The sequence below is a fragment of the Odontesthes bonariensis genome, chromosome 2 (genome assembly GCF_027942865.1).
Source record: "Odontesthes bonariensis isolate fOdoBon6 chromosome 2, fOdoBon6.hap1, whole genome shotgun sequence".
Taxonomy (NCBI): domain Eukaryota; kingdom Metazoa; phylum Chordata; class Actinopteri; order Atheriniformes; family Atherinopsidae; genus Odontesthes; species Odontesthes bonariensis.
The window spans coordinates 29,949,590-29,967,300 of NC_134507.1; the positions used below are offsets into that span (position 1 = coordinate 29,949,590).

A 17,711-nucleotide genomic window follows, 5' to 3' on the forward strand; every position below is an offset into this window, starting at 1 on the left:
AAAGTTATTCAACTTCCTGTCCCGCCCCATCAAAACACATGAGAACTCGTGCACGTAGACTGCACGCCAGATGCGCCTACACGACTCCTCATTCATCAACTCACCTGTCATTTGCGATCATGGAAGACACAGTAAGTGGACTAGCCCGTAATGAAGTTCAATAGTCCAGATAAATAAGCGTGGGGACGAGCCTACCTTGTATCGCGCGTGCACAATCGGTGATTGACAGGCAACAGAGCCCAGCTCGTAAACCTGATTGGTTACCTTTTACCGGTCCGGTCTGCAATTTTGTAAACAAACCTGCTGGCTTTGGAGGGACCTAGCGGGACATATAGGGGACCTAGAGAACTCTTTTTTTTTTTTGTATTGGGGTATTTAATGTACTACTTTCAGAATCCCCGGACAGTTCCAGGCATTATGCTTGAAAAAGAGTTGCAGACTGCAGCTTTAACTGCGGCCTTCGATACGGTGGACCACAACATTCTGGTGCTTCGGTTGCAGCACCTAGTGGGCATCTCTGGTATCGCCCTGTACTGGTTCAAGTCCTACCTGGCAGACAGAACCATGTGCGTGAGCCTTGGTGCTTCAGAGTCCCGCTCTGCTCCGCTGTCATATGGGGTTCCGCAGGGTTCAATTTTAGGGCCCCTGCTTTTTTCCCTGTACTTGCTGCCCCTGGGTTCCATCCTGAGAAAGCATGGTATCTCTTTCCATTGCTATGCTGATGACAGCCAGATCTATGTGCCCCTAAAGAAGAAAAATGCTTTCATACATTTCATCATCTGTCTATATGGTCGATCAGAAAAAAGTCTATACAAAGGCATGAAAACACAATGTCTGTCCCTGCATCCCTGAATCTTGAACCCATTGCTTTCTCATCTCTTCTCTGCAGCAGTTGAACAGACGCAAGATTTGCCCAAATTTCCAGAATGCCCTCCTCATGCCCAATGTTTTTATCCTTTTCTTCCCCCTCCCTCAGCTGAACAAAGTACCACTCTAGTGCCCAAAGTCATGACTCCTCTCCAGAAACTTTTCTACTCTCTTGAAACCACTTCTGTTATGTCTTGAAGACATTAAAGTCTTGATGTCCTTAAACTTTTTAAAATTTAATGAGAAGAAGAAGACAGAAGTGATGGTGTTTGGTCCCAGTGGCTCCTGTGAATCCCCTCCTGTTGACTTGGGCCCCTTGGTGCAATACAGGAAGCCAACAGTCACAAACTTGGGTTTTAAGATGGACAGTGATTTTAAATTGGACCGGCAAATTTGTGCAGTCGTGAAGTCCAGCTTTTTTTTATCTTAGGCAGCTGGCAAAGGTGAAGCCCTTCCTCGCACGCACGCACTTTGAGACAGTAATCCACGCCTTCATCACATCTCGGCTGGATTACTGCAATGCACTTTACGTCTCCAGTTGGTCCAAAATGCTGCTGCTCGCCTCCTGACTGGAACACCTAAGAGGGAGCACATCACTCCCATTTTAGCCTCCCTCCACTGGCTGCCTGTGCATTTTAGAGTCCATTTTAAGATTCTTTTATTTGTTTTTAAATCTTTAAATGGACTTGCCCCGCCTTACCTCTCTGAGCTGCTCCATGCTTATGCTCCTGCCCGGTGCCTCAGGTCAGCTGATCAGCTGCTCCTGGAGGTACCGAGGGCCAAACGGAAGCTCAGAGGAGACAGAGCCTTTTCTGTTGCCGGTCCGAAACTTTGGAACGACCTCCCGTTTCACATTAGACAGGCCCCTTCACTGCCCATTTTTAAAACCCGTCTTAAGACCCATTTTTATTCCCTGGCTTTTAACCCAGCATGAGACTCTGTTTCTAGTGTTGTTTTATTGTTTTTATTATTGTAATATTGTTGTTGTTTATTGTTGTTTTTACATTGTTCTTGTGTTTTAAGCCTTCTTTTATTTTGTGTTGTACAGCATTTTGTTTCAGCCACAGCTGTGTTAAAAGGCTATATAATAAAGTTGATGATGATGATGGGTGAAGCACGTAGTGAATTGGACTTTGCGATCTGCGCATGCTCGATATTTTTTTCCCGGGGTCATGACCCGGAAGTCGGAAGAGACGATATTACTGTTGTTGTCGCCGTCAGAAAGAAACAAACAACGCGATGGAGAATGCTCCGTTGGGCATCGAGTTTGTGCAACAAGCAGCTCATCACAGACCAAATGTAGAGGGACGTAGCTTCATCTTGCTCTGCGTTCTCCATCTTTCTCCAATGCCTGAGTTTGATTCCATTCATTCACCGCCATATATCCAGGGATAATTATCCTTGCTCAACTCATTCTTATTGTAATTTAGCCAATAATCTGATCCTTTCAATGCCATGTGACCCCACTGACAGTTTTCCACATGCAACAGAAGCAAAAAATGACAATGACCAGTGACAATGGCCAATGACAATCCACAGATTGTAGGGGTCCGACAATCTGCGGGGTTCGCGGAAACAGACGTGTAAACTTTGGTTCCTAGTTCCTACGTCCTTCAAACATGGCTACTGAAAAATTAATCGCCGCGGTGTCCGCCCACCACTACTATGTTATCTTATCATTATGTTATCACTATATTATCTTATCATTAGTACTATCTGTACGAATTATGCATTATGACAAATTGTATACAGCAAACCCACACGCAAACCCGCACCTGCTAAAGTTGTGCTTGTGAAGAACTGCATTGGTTGCGCTCCTGTGAAGAACTGAAAGGTTATTTTATGGCTAATGACATGGAAGTATGGAATATGCCTTAAATGCATTTGGTGGCTCTGAAAAGAGCCGTTGTGTGGCTCTGAAAAGAGCCGTTGTGTGGCTCTGAAAAGAGCCGTTGTGTGGCTCTGAAAAGAGCCGTTGTGTGGCTCTGAAAAGAGCCGTTGTGTGGCTCTGAAAAGAGCCGTTGTGGTGCCGGGTGTCAAGGCTGCCAGGTGACCGCCCCCTCTTTGGTGAAGTAGGCCATGAACGTCTCCCTCACCCGAATGGCCTCACGAGTGGCGTTGTTGCTGCCTACTCTGGAAACGGGCTGGAGGCCAGCTGCATCCCTGTCTGCCTCCGTGGGTAAAGCCGTCATCAGTGCCAGGTCGTGAGGGGCGGTGCGCCGCAGATAATTGTGCGGAACACAGGTTGCTTTAACGCAGTAGCGGGGCCTTTAAAAATTGAACATTCTAAATGTGACGTCACGAGCAAACAAAGCTACCAAAGAGAATTCTCAAAGCGAAGCTTCTCCAGCGACCTCCGCTACCAGGCAGCGTAGGTCGCCCTTGGTGTACACGCAGCATAACTTGTGAAAGAGACAGACAGCTATAACTCTAATTTATTCTCCAACTCAAAATGAATTGGCTCGGAGCAGCGAAAACCTGCACATTTCCATCTTCTGTCGACATGCTCGACATGCACAAGCGTGAGAGTCGACTGCTCCACACTGGTGTGTAACAAGTGTTATCTGATGAAGACCAGCTGATAACAGAGATGTTCCGTCATGTCTGTTGCTATGACACTTTTCCACAGCTCCTCACAGCACTTCCAAACAGCACAAGACAGAACGCGTCTTAGGCTATTCTGACCATGCAGAATCACAAACACATGCGCATCAGTGATGAAACTTAGTGGCACGAAACGAGTTTTGGATAAGACAGGGTTTGTCATCACACTCTCATTAGTGTTTCAAATCTCAAATATTAGCAAGTCTCAAAGCCAGTCCCTCCTTAAAACACAATGATAATAAAAACAAAATAGTCTTAATAGTTTCTAAGAGAGATATTTAGTTGAATAAAATCCAGTTTATTATCTGTAAGATCCACTGTCTTTGAACTATTCGTGTTTACTTTGTCTATTTCACTTTAGGACACCACAAACAATCGCATGAACAAGGCTGAGGCCAAAGGTAGGGCGGCTTTTTAAGCATATAACTAAAGACTGCTGAATGTTGCCATTATCTGTTATCAACTTTTATGTTCAAATGTGGGACTAATGTATACATCCCTTATCCTGCGCACCTACCAGCGTAAGCCGCTTTGGATAAAAGCGTCTGCCAAATGCATAAACATAAACACATGCATACACACACATGTTTATCTTTATGAAGAATGAAATAGATTAAAATATGTTTCTAAGTAAAATGTTATGTGTGCTAAAAGTAAATTAATATCCAACTTACTGATGAAGTGCTGCTGTACAATCAATTCAGAGATGGCGATAAATTATGCTTTAGAACTCTGTGTAGCTATAACTGACTGAAAAATTGCACAGCACGGTTTCCTCTTCCTCTTTTGATTGTTGTTATCTGGAATTTAAAAAAAACAGAAGTTTCATGTAAGAGGAAACGATAAAAATCATTTAGTCATCACTAGGTCAAAAAAAGTAAATACAGCCATAGATGAAAAGAATAGATTTTAATTTGGAAAAGTAAAATACAACAAAGTTAAAGTTTATTTCCAGGAGCCAAAAAATATCAATAAAACATGACAATAAGTATAGAAATATTTAGCATTTTATAGAATGAAATTAATCTATTACACAGACACTCACATAACTGCAAGTGATATTACACCATAAGTCTTTAACTCCTTCTGGAGTTAAAGATCAGCTCCTTAGTCTTGGTGCTTTTTCACCATGCATTCCTTTCTGTCTGCTTTTAAAAATGTGGACGGACAAAAGCGGTCAAGGATACCTCCCCCTGTTTTTACAGATATTTATGAAGCTGACATGTTGTCATTACTCATGCTGTTCATCTCCTGCTTGTTAAACATTTTAACACACATTGAGGCCAAAAGCTTGTCTATGGCACCTTTTCTAATAAAAACATACATTGTCAAGTCTGCAAGAGGACTTAAATTAAGAAAAAAGAAAGCCATGTTGTGGAAAATGCGGTTATCTCGGGCTTTCTCCACGAGAGACCAAATGACGCTGGGCAGGAACAGCAGTGTGTAAATGAGCAGCACTACGATCAGAATTGCCACAATTCTTCGTTTTTCATCTGCGGGGACGCTGCGGGCTGTAGACAGGGCTTTAAGGGTCCCAACCAGGAAGAATATGAACAGGGGGAGGGGGAGGAGGACAAAGACCGCAAAAATTGTTTCTGTGACGTAAAAATTAACATCGAAATAGAGTGGGAGGACATAAACCAGGGGGAGGATCCAGACCACCACACACACTATCAAAGAGGTCTTGATATTTCGTCTGAATCTGTACCAGAGTGGCTGGGTGATGACCAAATACCTGCAATTAAAGACAGATACACAGACAACATTGTTCAGGAACATCAGAAACGTACTAATCTAATAGTTAAACATAGAAACAGAGACACACAAGCATAAATATAGAGTTACCTTTCCAAGTAAATCCAACGCTGGCCAGCACACCAAAAAGGTAAGTGAAATAGATGATATCGTTCAATACAAACTTCCATGCAGTCATGCAGCAAAGCTGAATGAGGTCAGAAATTAGGAGGTTGATGATGTAGACTGGAGCTATGTGATTGTTTTTCACCTGCAGAAAACATTTGTTAAAGTAAATAAATAAGCTTCAAACATGTTCTGAAAGTCACCTAAACTTCTTCCAGTAGTATGAACTGAGGGTTTCACAGCTGAGCTGAGACAAAGCAGTTCTATTTCATCCTTACTGACCGCCAGAGGCGGTGCTTTCAAGCACTGGATGATACATCTTGCGCATGCGCAGGTCGAGTGTTTATACCAACAACGTCACTCGTGACCCCCTGCTGACCCCGGAGAGCCTATATACTTCCGGCAATATCAGCCGGTCAGTCCTTTTCATCTTCTCGCTGCGCAAGGTAAGTTACTGCGTCTGCATATGAGACGAATTCTAAAACCAATTTTTACTTCATCGTTCGCTGCTGGTGGTCTCGCGACGTTCCGTCGAGGCTGCGAGCTGCTCGCCCTTCAGAGACCGCAACGAACTGCCGAGAGCAGAGGTGGAATGTAACGAAGTATTTTTACTTCGTTACTGTACTTAAGTAGTTTTTTCTGGAATTTGTACTTACTTAAGTAAAAATAAAAATGCAGACTTTTACTTTTACTCCGTTACATTTTGTGACAACTATCTGTACTTTCTACTTCTTACATTTCTGGAACTGACGTCGTTACTCGTTACATTTAGTCAGTGCTTAATTTGTAAATCATAAGGTGCCGGAACGCAAAGTACATATGACAGCTCAGGGATGACGAGACGCGTACAGGTCCCGGAACGTATACAGAAAAGGTGCTGAAAACAACATGAAAATGTCCACTTGAAACGCTGTGGGACTTACAAGCCTCAATTTCAAATAATATCCATGGTATAAATGTTATGACGATAATTTATAATTATTTTAGGCTAGTACGCAAAACATAGGCAAATGCCCACATCACCACAGGTGGGACTTCAGTATACAGCCAGCAATTCATTTCTCAACAGGTCTAACGTGTAAAAAAAATATTTATTATTCAAAGATTGGCACGGCGGCCTATTAATAGACAGTATGTTTGCTCACCATATTTAGTTGTTTAAAACACCCCACATCACGAGCATGTCCGGATTGTCCTCTACCTCTTTTTTTCTGCTTTTACTGCGTGTGTCTGTGGCAGTTCTGTGTACTTTGGCCACCCAGGACCTCACGTACGGGACTGGATTGAATTTAGCCAGGGGGGTCCAACAAGATTTAAGAAGAGTAAAGATGACATGGTGGATGTGAGCAAAGAGCTACGGTTGGGAGTGCAAATCAAGTTCATTTGAGAACTAGCGACCGCAAATTGAATTTGCTCCGGGGCTAGTCTAGTCACTTGAGGTCGTTTTGCGAGGCTGCAAATCGAAACTTAATCGGGCCAATCAAATCGTGAGGAGCGGGGTCGGAGGCCGGGCTACCTAGTGACGACAGAGGTGCTACGTTTCAGTGTGTAGTTCCAGAGAGAGGTAAACAATGGCTGCGCCCAGCAAACAGTCTTTCGAGTTGGCTTTGGCAGCGACTCTAGAAAATTTAGATATACAGTTTTCTTTGCGAGACGAACAGATAACTGCACTTAAGTTTTTTTTAAAAGGACGTTTTCGGAGTTTTGCCCACCGGGTACGGTAAAAGTTTAATTTACCAGCTTGCTCCGTTGGTCCGTCGCACTGACTACGTAATCCTTCTTCATCGCTCTGATTGGTTGTTGCGCCATCCTATTGCGTGGCGTTGAGTGCAGAGGCAACTTGACAGACAACCGTTTATCCCGCCCACACTGCTATCCAGCGTCACGGGTCTGGCTTGCTAGGCTAACGTTGCTTCACTCCTAGGTCAGAGACATTTTTTTTAACTCTTTTCAGATGGTTTTCATGTTGGTTTTGTGAATGGTGTTCCTTTCCAATACAGATTTTGATAATTCAGCATGTGTCTTTTTTAATCTTATTTACTTCTCTTACTCTTGCACCACGTAAGACACCAACATAGACACAGATAGTTTCTCTTCTTCAACATGTTTGTTGTACATGCTGCTGGATGTGGTAACAGAATGTTGTTGCTAAAAAAAAATTAAGTCCTAGCACCTTTTATAAGTTGTTGTTTTCCTTTTACTGCTCTCAACAGAGCAGTGTTGGAGAATACATTGCTAGCCCTCTCCCGGCATCTGTAACCTGACTATGTTAAGCGGCCAACTCGGTTGTGCCGGTTCTTTGATTTTGTTGCTGCTATTGTTCTGCCCCTCTCCTGGTGTAAGGCGGCGTTTGCGCCCCCCGCTCCCAGCACAGGTGGCCTATAGTGGTTGTCGGTGAAGGCTCCGTCCGCGGCTCCCCCTCCCAGCATCCATCTATAGCTAAAATAGAACTTGCACTAGCCCCTCTCCTGGTGTATGGCGGCGTTTGCGCCCCCCGCTCCCAGCACAGGTGGCCTATAGTGGTTGTCAGTGAAGGCACCGTGTGCGGCTCCCGCTCCCGGCATCCAACTATAGACAGTGTATGAATACAGCAATAGCCCCTCTCCTGGTGTAAGGCGGCGTGTGCGCCCCCCGCTCCCAGCACAGGTGGCCTATAGTGGTTGTCAGTGAAGGCACCGTGTGCGGCTCCCGCTCCCGGCATCCGACTATAGACAGTGTATAATTACAGCAATTGCCCCTCTCCTGGTGCACAGCGGCGTGTGCGCCCCCCGCTCCCAGAACAGGCGGCCTATAGTTGATTGTTGGCGAAGGCACCGTTTACGGCTCCCTCTCCCAGCATTCATCTATGAGTACAGGATTTTCTTTTGTATGAAAATCTATAAGTAAAGAATTTTCTTTTGAAAAAAAAAAAAAAAAAAAAAAACCTTCACTTGCCCCTCTCCAAGGGGCCTATAGAGCTTGAAAGTCCCGCCCCCTTTTTTGCTTTTTTTTCCTACTTCCGTCGTCCCCATGGGACCTCATGCCTGGATCTATTGACATGGGCAGGATGATGTCTTCTGTTCCCAGTCATTATATGCCTTTTTACAGTACACGCATGATGTTCTGGGGTTAAATATGGATGAGTTCATGCAAAAACATTGGCGATTTGTCGTAGGAGTGCCTGGTTAAACGTTGTAAAAAAAAGTTAGGGTAAAAAGACTACATTGCGTCGCATATGCTACGTCACTGATCATATTTCCCACCATGGACGAAGCCAGACATATCACCACCAGCATAGCAGAAGCTCTCCACGTGCCCCGACTGGTAGTGGTTCTCTCCTCGGCTCACAAGTTTTCGGTCGCCCTCGAAAAACTGAGTGAAACTGGCCAACGACAGCGCCATGATTGCTCTTCTTCTTCCACTCCTCCGCGCGCCCAAACGTGATGACGTTTATTTTCCGTGCCAAACGCTACATGCTGTAGTTCGAGAAATGCTCAGAAAAATAACTTAACAATGAAGCACTTATGCCCGCTAAACTGTTACGCTACTGGTATGAAAAAATATTAAAAAATGTCCTACACAACATATGTGAAATGCAAGACTCAATTCCATCAAGCGCAAAAAATAGTTTTATTCCGTCATGGCTCCGTCATTGACTTGAATGTCAAATTATTACACTTCCGTGGTCCCGAGGGGAGGAAGTTGAATGACGTCAAGGAGGCGGGACTTTCAAGCTCTATAGTCAGGGCTTAATTTGAGGGGGAGCAAGCCGGAGCGCGCTCCGGAACCTCTGACGTTGGCTCCGCCAGCTATTTATAGCCGTCATCCGCGATCCGCCACCTCTCTTGACAAACAATCTTTATTTAAAAAAAATAATGAAATATTTAAACAAATAAATTAAAGTTTGTTTAGTGTCTAAAGCCCAATTCGCACGGGATAAGTATTACCTATGGATCATTGGTAATTCGCAACTACCCCCGCACCTCTGTAATTTTTTGTGGCGCATTCGGACGGGACAAGCAAAAGTCTGTAATTTACTGAAATCACAGACATCATGAGCGGATATTCCGTAATTGTCGTAACTTCCTGTTTTGCCCCGTTGTACCTGGTTGTACACATAGGTTGAACACACAGGTGTGCGTTCAGACGGGACTTAAATTACCACAGGACGTCTGTGTTTCGCCGAAATACGGTAGGTAATTCGCGGCGGAATTATTACCCCACAAATCACGGACATGGCGCATTCGCACAGGACTAAGAACTCAGACATTCTCCGCAATTATTCCGAATTACGGGGGGTCCATAGGTAATACTTATCCCGTGCGAATTGGGCTAATGTCTGGTTTTGATATGCGTCTTGTTGGTGATTTCTGTCATGAAACAAGATACTGAAAATATCTATATTACGGAAAAGGAGGGTGCACACTTCCGTTCTATTGGACAGTTAGCCAGAGAGCTAGTAAAGCGGCGCTGGATTTGATGTGACTATCGTTATTAGGCCTACAATACATGCCCAGATTATTTTCGGTGTGGCGCACAGGGTTGCTCGAAAGCGCCCCCCGCACGCTTTTTTTTCACACCGGAGCCACTCATCCTCTGCGCTCCGGGACCTCCCACTTTTAAGCACTGCCTATAGTTGATTGTTGGCGAAGGCACCGTTTACGGCTCCCTCTCCGAGCATTCATCTATGAGTACAGGATTTTCTTTTGTATGAAAATCTATAAGTAAAGAATTTTCTTTTGAAAAAAAAAAAAAAAAAACTTCACTTGCCCCTCTCCAAGGGGCCTATAGTTGATTGTTGGCGAAGGCACCGTTTACGGCTCCCTCTCCCAGCATTCATCTATGAGTACAGGATTTTCTTTTGTATGAAAATCTATAAGTAGAGAATTTTCTTTGAAAAAAAAAAAAAAAAAAAATCATAACTTGCCCCTCTCCACGGGGCCTATAGTTGTTTGTTGGCGAAGGCACCGTTTACGGCTCCCTCTCCCAACATTCATCTATAACTAAGAAGAAGACATATATGAATAAGAATTCATAAATACGTACTATCGTCAAATACACTGTGTCTGTGTATATATATATATAGAGCTAGAGGTGGTCCCGACATGGATCACAACCACTCCTGCTCGGCCTGTATGGCTCCTCTACAGCTTGAGGATGGCCATGATCTGTGTCCTTCGTGCCTCGGCCTCGGACATCTGAGGCAGGGTCTCTCAGACGAGTCCTGCATGAATTGTGGCATTTTGCCTCATGCTGTCAGGGCTGCAAGGCTGGCCGAGGTAGAGCGCCTGTTGGGCCCTCCCTTGTCTCCTCAGTTGACCCCTGACCACCGGCTGGCCCCGTCTCGGTCTACCCGACCACGGCGTCGGCCTGCTGAGACTGCAGGCCCCACCTCCGGGAAGAGGACCAAGGGGTCCGGGCTTACTTCTAGAGTGGATCAGCTGACAGCGGAGCTTGACAGCATGAAGTCCCTCCTCCTGGCTCTCCAGCCTGGGGCTGGAGCAACCCTGCCAGGTGCCCTTGTTCCTCCAGCGGCCTCCTTCGGGCCGGAGGAGGATGCGTTTTCCATAGCAGCTTCAGCTACTATGTTTCAGGACTACGCTCCGGACGTGCTCCTGGGAGACGAAGCCTCCCATCCTTCTGCAGCGGGCTCCCTTTCTTCAGCTCGTGGCTCTGCGGGTGGTAGTGAGGACGGCTCTGTGGGAGCCGCCATCCGTACGGCTCTAGCCAGGCTACAGCTGGACGTGCCGCAGGCTCAGCCAGCTTCGGCCAGTGCCTTTTTCAGGCGCTCCTCAACCCCCGCTGAACTAACTGTACCTCCATCAGAGGAGTATCTGAGGGAATTACAGAAGTTCTGGAGGGACCCTAGGGCCCCTGCCCGTCCGACAGCTGATGCTCGGACCCTGGCAGCCATGCAGGACGCCTCCAAGTTCGGCCTAGACCGCATGCCAGCGGTTGAGCCCACTATAGCCGCCCTGATCGTCTCACCCAATGAGGCTCTGAGACAGGAGGCGAGGTGTCCTCGCCCCCAGTGCCGGGTTACGGATGAATTGCTGTCGAAGGCCTATGAGGCGGCAGCACTTATGGCTCGCATGGGTAATTCCATGTCCCACCTGCTGCTCGCCCTGTCGTCATCCCTGCAGGAGACTGAGCTGGACACTTCTGTCCACGGTATTACTGACGCCTCTCTACAGGCCTTTGCACTGATGTCCAGGGAGTTGGGACGAGTAATGGCTACTCTCGTACAGGCTCGCCGCCAGGTTTGGTTGGCGCAGTCCCCTCTCTCGGAGGCCTGCAGGAGAACCCTCCGCAGCGTTCCGGTGGAACCGGGGGAGCTGTTTGGTTCCGCGGCTCTGGAAGCCCTCGAGCGCACGGTCCAAGCTGGGAAGACCCGACAGCAGCTGTCTGAGCTTCACAGAAGCGCGCCGCCGCCTGGCAACCCTAGGGGTCGTCCAGCTGCCCCGCAGCGCGGCACCCACTCACGGGCCAGGGGCCTCCTTCGGCCCCAGTACTCACGCCCACAGCCTGCTCAGCGGCAGGCGCAGCCCTTTCGGGCGTCCTCAAGTCTCACGTACCGACCGTCGTGCCCCTGGAGCCTCTAGAGGTCGGGGGGCCCGACGCTGAGGCCACGGGGCCGACCGTCGGCGTTTTTTCCCAGCAGCAGCTCAGCTACTGGGCTGCTTCCACCAGGGACCCGTGGGTTCTTTCCACCTTGACCCACGGGTACGAACTTCAGTTCCGACGTCGGCCCCCGATCCATGGCCGAGTCAGGATGACTGTCATCCGCGACCCGGCGAAAGCCCGAGCCCTCGCCCAGGGGCTGTACGCCCTCCTGGGCAAGGGTGCCATCGAACCAGTAGACCCCCAGGTGCACCCCGGGGGGTTCTACTCGACTTAGTTTCTGGTAGCAAAGAAAGATGGCGGATTCCGACCTATCCTCGACCTCAGGAACCTCAACAGGTTCCTGAAGGTCTTGAGGTTCCATATGTTGACCACTGCAGAGGTTCTGCGTACGGTCTCCAGAGGGGAGTGGTTTACCTCCATAGACCTGGAGGATGCCTACTTTCACGTTCCTGTGGCGCCACACCATCGGCAGTTTCTGCGATTCGACTTTCAGGGGCGTCATTTCCAGTTCAGGGTGCTCCCGTTTGGTCTCTCCCTCTCCCCACGGGTGTTCACCAGGTGTGTGACGGCAGCCCTCTCGCGCCTACAGTCGCGGGGCATGAAGATCTTGCCGTATCTGGACGACTGGCTCGTCTGTGCGCCGTCCCAGTCTCAGGCGGCCCTCGACACGACGTGTCTTCTTTCCCATGTGGCCCGTTTGGGCCTCAGGGTGAATTTTACAAAGAGTGGCCTTGTCCCATCACAGAGCACAGTTTTTCTTGGGGTGACCCTCAATGCGGTCACCATGATGGCCTGCCCGTCGCCGCGGCGGGTGGACGACATCCTCCGCCACCTCCTCCCGTTTCGGGAAGGCAGGCGGTTCCACTACGTGGAGTTCCTACGCGTCCTGGGGAAACTGAAAGCTGCGGCTGCTGTGGTCCCCTTAGGATTGCTGTCGCTGCGTCCCCTCCAGAGGTGGTTGCACAGCTTTCACCTGGACGCCAAGAGACACCGGCACAGGAGGCTCGCGGTGTCCCACCGTTGCCTTCTTGCCCTGGCCCCGTGGAAGAAGCGCTCGTTTCTCCTCCAGGGCATGCCCATGGGCTCCATTGCATCCCGTCGCGAGGCAGTCACGACGGACGCCTCCCTCTCGGGGTGGGGCGCCGTGTGGCAGAACCGGACAGCTCAGGGGCTGTGGCCGGCGCGGGACCGCTCACAGCACATCAACGCACTAGAGCTGCGGGCTGTACACAGAGCGTTGCAGGCTTTCCTCCCCTTCTTGAGGGGCCGACATGTACTAGTGCGGTCGGACAATGTTTCGGCCGTCTCCCACATAAACCACCAAGGTGGCACCAGGTCTGCACTGCTACTGCAGGCATCCCGGGACCTCCTGCTGTGGGCAGCACCACGCTTAGCCAGCCTAAGGGCAATGTATTTGCCCGGGGAACGCAACCAGACGGCGGACTTGCTCTCCCGTGGCAAGCCTCCGCCGGGGGATTGGCAGCTCCATCCGGAGGTGGTGCTCAATATCTGAGCCACCTTCGGCAGAGCAAACGTGGACCTCTTTGCCTCAGAAGAGTCGACCCATTGCCCCCTCTGGTTCACCCTGACAGAGGAGAGCAGTCCCCTGGGACAGGATGCTCTGGCCCACGACTGGCCAGAGGTTCTCCTCTATGCTTTCCCGCCGATCCCTCTGATAGTCCCTACGCTACAGAGGGTCCTCCAGCAGGGCCACAGGCTGCTGTTGGTAGCCCCCTTTTGGCCAGGGAGGACGTGGTTTCCACTGCTGCAAAGGCTCTGCAGCGGTTCCCCATGGCGCCTCCCCGACAGGAGGGATCTCCTGTCTCAGTGGCAGGGTCGGATCTGGCATCCCGACCCGTCCCGCCTGCAGCTGTGGGTCTGGCCACTGCAGGGCCCGACCCGATGCTGACTGAGTGCTCTGGCGAGGTCTGCCATACCATCCTAAACGCGAGGGTGCCTTCTACCCGGGCGCTTTATGAACAGAGGTGGCGGCTGTTCACTACATGGTGCTTGGACAGGGGTGAGGACCCTGTGCACTGTCCTGTCCCTAGGATTCTGGAGTTCCTCCAGTCACTCCTGGATGACGGCCGGTCCCCCGCTACCCTGAGGGTGTATGTGGCGGCCATTTCCTCTCGGCATGCTCGAGTGGATAACGGCACGGTGGGAAGCCACAGGTTGGTGTCCCTTTTCCTGAAAGGTGCGCGCCGGCTGCGCCCCCCCACGAGTGCGGCGCACCCCACCATGGGATCTGCACCTGGTGCTCGGCGCCCTGTGCGCGCCTCCCTTTGAACCCCTTGCTCAGGCAGGGCTGAGGTGGGTCTCCGCTAAGACCGCCTTTCTACTCGCTATCGCGTCAGCGAAGCGCGTCGGGGAGCTGCATGCTCTGTCGGTGAGCGACTCCTGCATGAGGTGGAACTCGGATGGCTTAGGGGTTTCCCTATGGCCGAACCCCGCTTTTCTCCCGTGCTGTCTTCATCTAACCTCAACAGACCTATCCACCTGGCACAGTTTGTTCCCCCGGAGGGGGAGGACAGGTTACGCCTACTGTGCCCTGTGCGGGCTCTGAGAGCCTACGTGGCCGCGACTGCCGGTATCAGGCAGTCGGACCAGCTCTTCCTCTGCTACGGTGGCCCTCGGAGAGGCTGTGCGCTCTCTAAACAGCGACTGTCTCACTGGGTGGTGGACGCCATCACCCAGGCATATGAGGGAAGTGGGCTCCCCCAGCCAGCTGGGGTGAGCTGCCACTCCACCAGAGCTGTCTCGACCTCATGGGCAGCCCTACGGGGCGTTCCCCTGGAAGACATCTGTGAGGCAGCGTCATGGGCGTCACCGAGTACCTTCTCCAGGTTCTATCGGGTGAATGTTGCCACTCCCAACCCGTTGGCTGTGGTCCTGCTGTCCGACTCTGCTGCTTCCTCTCAATAAAGTGAGTAGGTGCTGGATTCCTCGTGACTTTTCTGGTATTAGTCATCCAGTGCTTGAAAGCACCGCCTCTGGCGGTCAGTAAGGATGAAATAGAACGAAAGTTACGTATGTAACTACGGTTCTATGAATCCTGGATGACCGCCAGAGCGTTCTGTCACTCAGAATCCTCGTATTCTCGCGAGAAGATTCTGTAAGAACTGACCTGCTGATATTGCCGGAAGTATATAGGCTCTCCGGGGTCAGCAGGGGGTCACGAGTGACGTTGTTGGTATAAACACTCGACCTGCGCATGCGCAAGATGTATCATCCAGTGCTTGAAAGCACCGCCTCTGGCGGTCATCCAGGATTCATAGAACCGTAGTTACATACGTAACTTTCGTTCTTCACAACAGGCACAACATCCATTTTATTGCAGAGAATAAACTGCAGCAATGGCCACCAGAGTCAAAGGAAGTCCAGCGCAGATGATGATCCATTGCACCACATTGATCAAAATGACATTGTCATAACTGTCAGAGTCTGTATAATAATCTAAGCTGTCGTTAGTGTCGATGCTGCTGTAATTGTAACTTGTGTCCGTTGGAAGTATTGTTGATGTAGAAATCTTCCATTCTTCAATGTGAAACCTCCTGATGTACAGAGAGAAGAAGTCACGGGAAATATAGGAGAGGGCAAGTTGTGTAATATATTACTAACTCTGTTAAGTTAAATCCGTAAAACTTCAGGTTCTAGGCTCACACATACTTACGGCACAGCAGCAACTTTTATCTGCGGTTCTTAATTACAGAAGCATTCTAAATTTGAGCACATGCACAGAGCACTATGAGCATTTTGACTCTCTTCATCACTTGTATTATTTGCATCTCTTGAAAATTAAGTAAAAACATCTTCTTAGCTATTGGGTTTAAAAAGCCAACTGCAATATTTCACACACGTACAGTTGTAAACTCACCAGTTTTAAGTTTTCTTACTGAATGAAGTATTTCTACGATTAGAATAAAGTCATATCTACCTTAAAATGTTGCCTGATCACACATGAAGCACTTCTTCACTGTTGAGTTAACGTCTTGAGTCTACCTCTAATATGCTACCCAGCACGTGACTTATGATTATATCGACTGTTCTTAGGAAGTCAAAAGAAAATGTTGACATATGATTCTGCATCATGAGAATGAACTTTAGTTAGCTCTTGCATTTGAATGCTTTTTCTACTACTTCTATCTCGTGCTGCTTACTTAAAGCAAATTAAACCATTTTTGTACAAAACGTTCAGCTCTTTCTGGAGAATCTGGTAATATCTTTTGGTGTTTCTGACTTTTATAGTTTTGAAAATATTAGGGTTTTAGTTCAAATTTTCCTGTCTTTAAAAATAATGGTAAATCCTTTCAAATCACTAAAAAAGCTCCCTCCTTAGTGATGGGATTTTCGGCTCTTTTTCGAGATGCGGCTCTAATGGCTCTTCTTACTGTGGAGAGCCGGCTCCCAAACGGCTCCCCATATATATATTTTTTACATAATTAATTAATAGCTTAAACCTAATTTTATAACATTTTGTTTCATTATTGACATTGTTAAGCACTTATGATGAGTAAAAATGCGGCATAACAATGCTTTATGAATAAAAGTTTTATTATAACCAATTAAATTATCACAAAATAGCACCACTTCCACAAAAACAACTTAAAATAAATTAAACAGTTATAGATACAAACACGCTTGACCAAGGGCGTAACTTTGGGTCTACCATTGGGGGGGTTAAACTCGCAACATATTTATTTATTTATTAAATCATTTTCTTGCTTGCTAATTTGCCATTCCTGTGTTAGAAATACATTGTGATACTTTTACTGATTTAGGTAACGTAAATGCAGCTGTTCACTTGACTATTTATGCCATAACGACACAGTAGTTAAATTGAGTGTTTAAGCACTTGCCAACAGTGGCAGCTGACAAGAACTTAAAGATTAATCAATTTCATCACTGTATTGGCACCTACATTTAACTGATTGAACTGATTGAATTTTAATTGCAGAGGAACAATATCAGAGATGTGTGGTCAGGAATGAAGAAGATCACAGGCCTCAAGCAGAGGGAGGATCGGATGGATGGAAGTCTGGACAGAGCAAATGAGCTGAACACATTCTTCAACAGGTTCAGTTCAGGAACAAGCTCACCATCCTCCCCTCCTGTTCCCAACCAAAGAGACATCCCACCCTCCTCTGACTCACTGCTTTCCTGTAACATCTCCACCTCCACCTCAGTCATGGATTATTCTGCTTCCACTAGTTTGTCATCAACCCAATCAGGAGATGCTGCTGTCCCCTTTGCCTCCCCCTCCCACTTTTCTGTTTCTAGAAGTCAGGAGAAGAGGCAGTTGGAAAGACTGAACCGGAACAAGGCTGCAGGTCCAGATGGTGTCAGCCCCCCGAGTCCTGAAGGCCTGTGCAGAGCAGCTCTGTGGGATTCTGCAACACCTTTTCAACCTTAGCTTGACCCAAGAGAAGGTACCACTGTTGTGGAAGACATCCTGTCTGGTTCCGGTACCAAAGAAAACTCACCCTTCAGATATCAATGACTACAGACCTGTTGCACTGACATCCCACATCATGAAGGTCCTGGAGAGACTCCTGTTGACCCACCTGTGTAAGCAAACCAGCACATATCAGGACCCCCTGCAGTTTGCTTATCGCCATGGAGTTGGAGTTGAAGACGCTATCATACACCTGCTTCAACAAACCCACTGTCATCTGGATAAAGCAGGCAGCACTGTGAGGATCATGTTCTTTGATTTCTCCAGTGCATTTAACACAATCCAGCCTGATCTGCTTAGTCTGAAACTCCAGAAGACTCAG

General features: G+C 48.2%; 1 protein-coding gene across 1 annotated transcript in view; it reads right to left on the reverse strand.

Annotated features, from left to right (window-relative positions):
- Positions 1-2,903: 2,903 nt before the first annotated feature.
- The window catches only part of LOC142387434 (G-protein coupled receptor 4-like), a 38,046-nt gene continuing 23,238 nt past the window's right edge, over positions 2,904-17,711 (reverse strand). Inside the window, exons 2-4 of the mRNA XM_075472639.1 lie at positions 5,328-5,476; positions 4,748-5,236; positions 2,904-3,135 (exon numbers count right to left, since the gene is read on the reverse strand). Of these exons, the coding sequence (XP_075328754.1) occupies positions 2,904-3,135; positions 4,748-5,236; positions 5,328-5,476 (870 nt within the window). The remainder of the gene's footprint in view (positions 3,136-4,747; positions 5,237-5,327; positions 5,477-17,711) is intronic.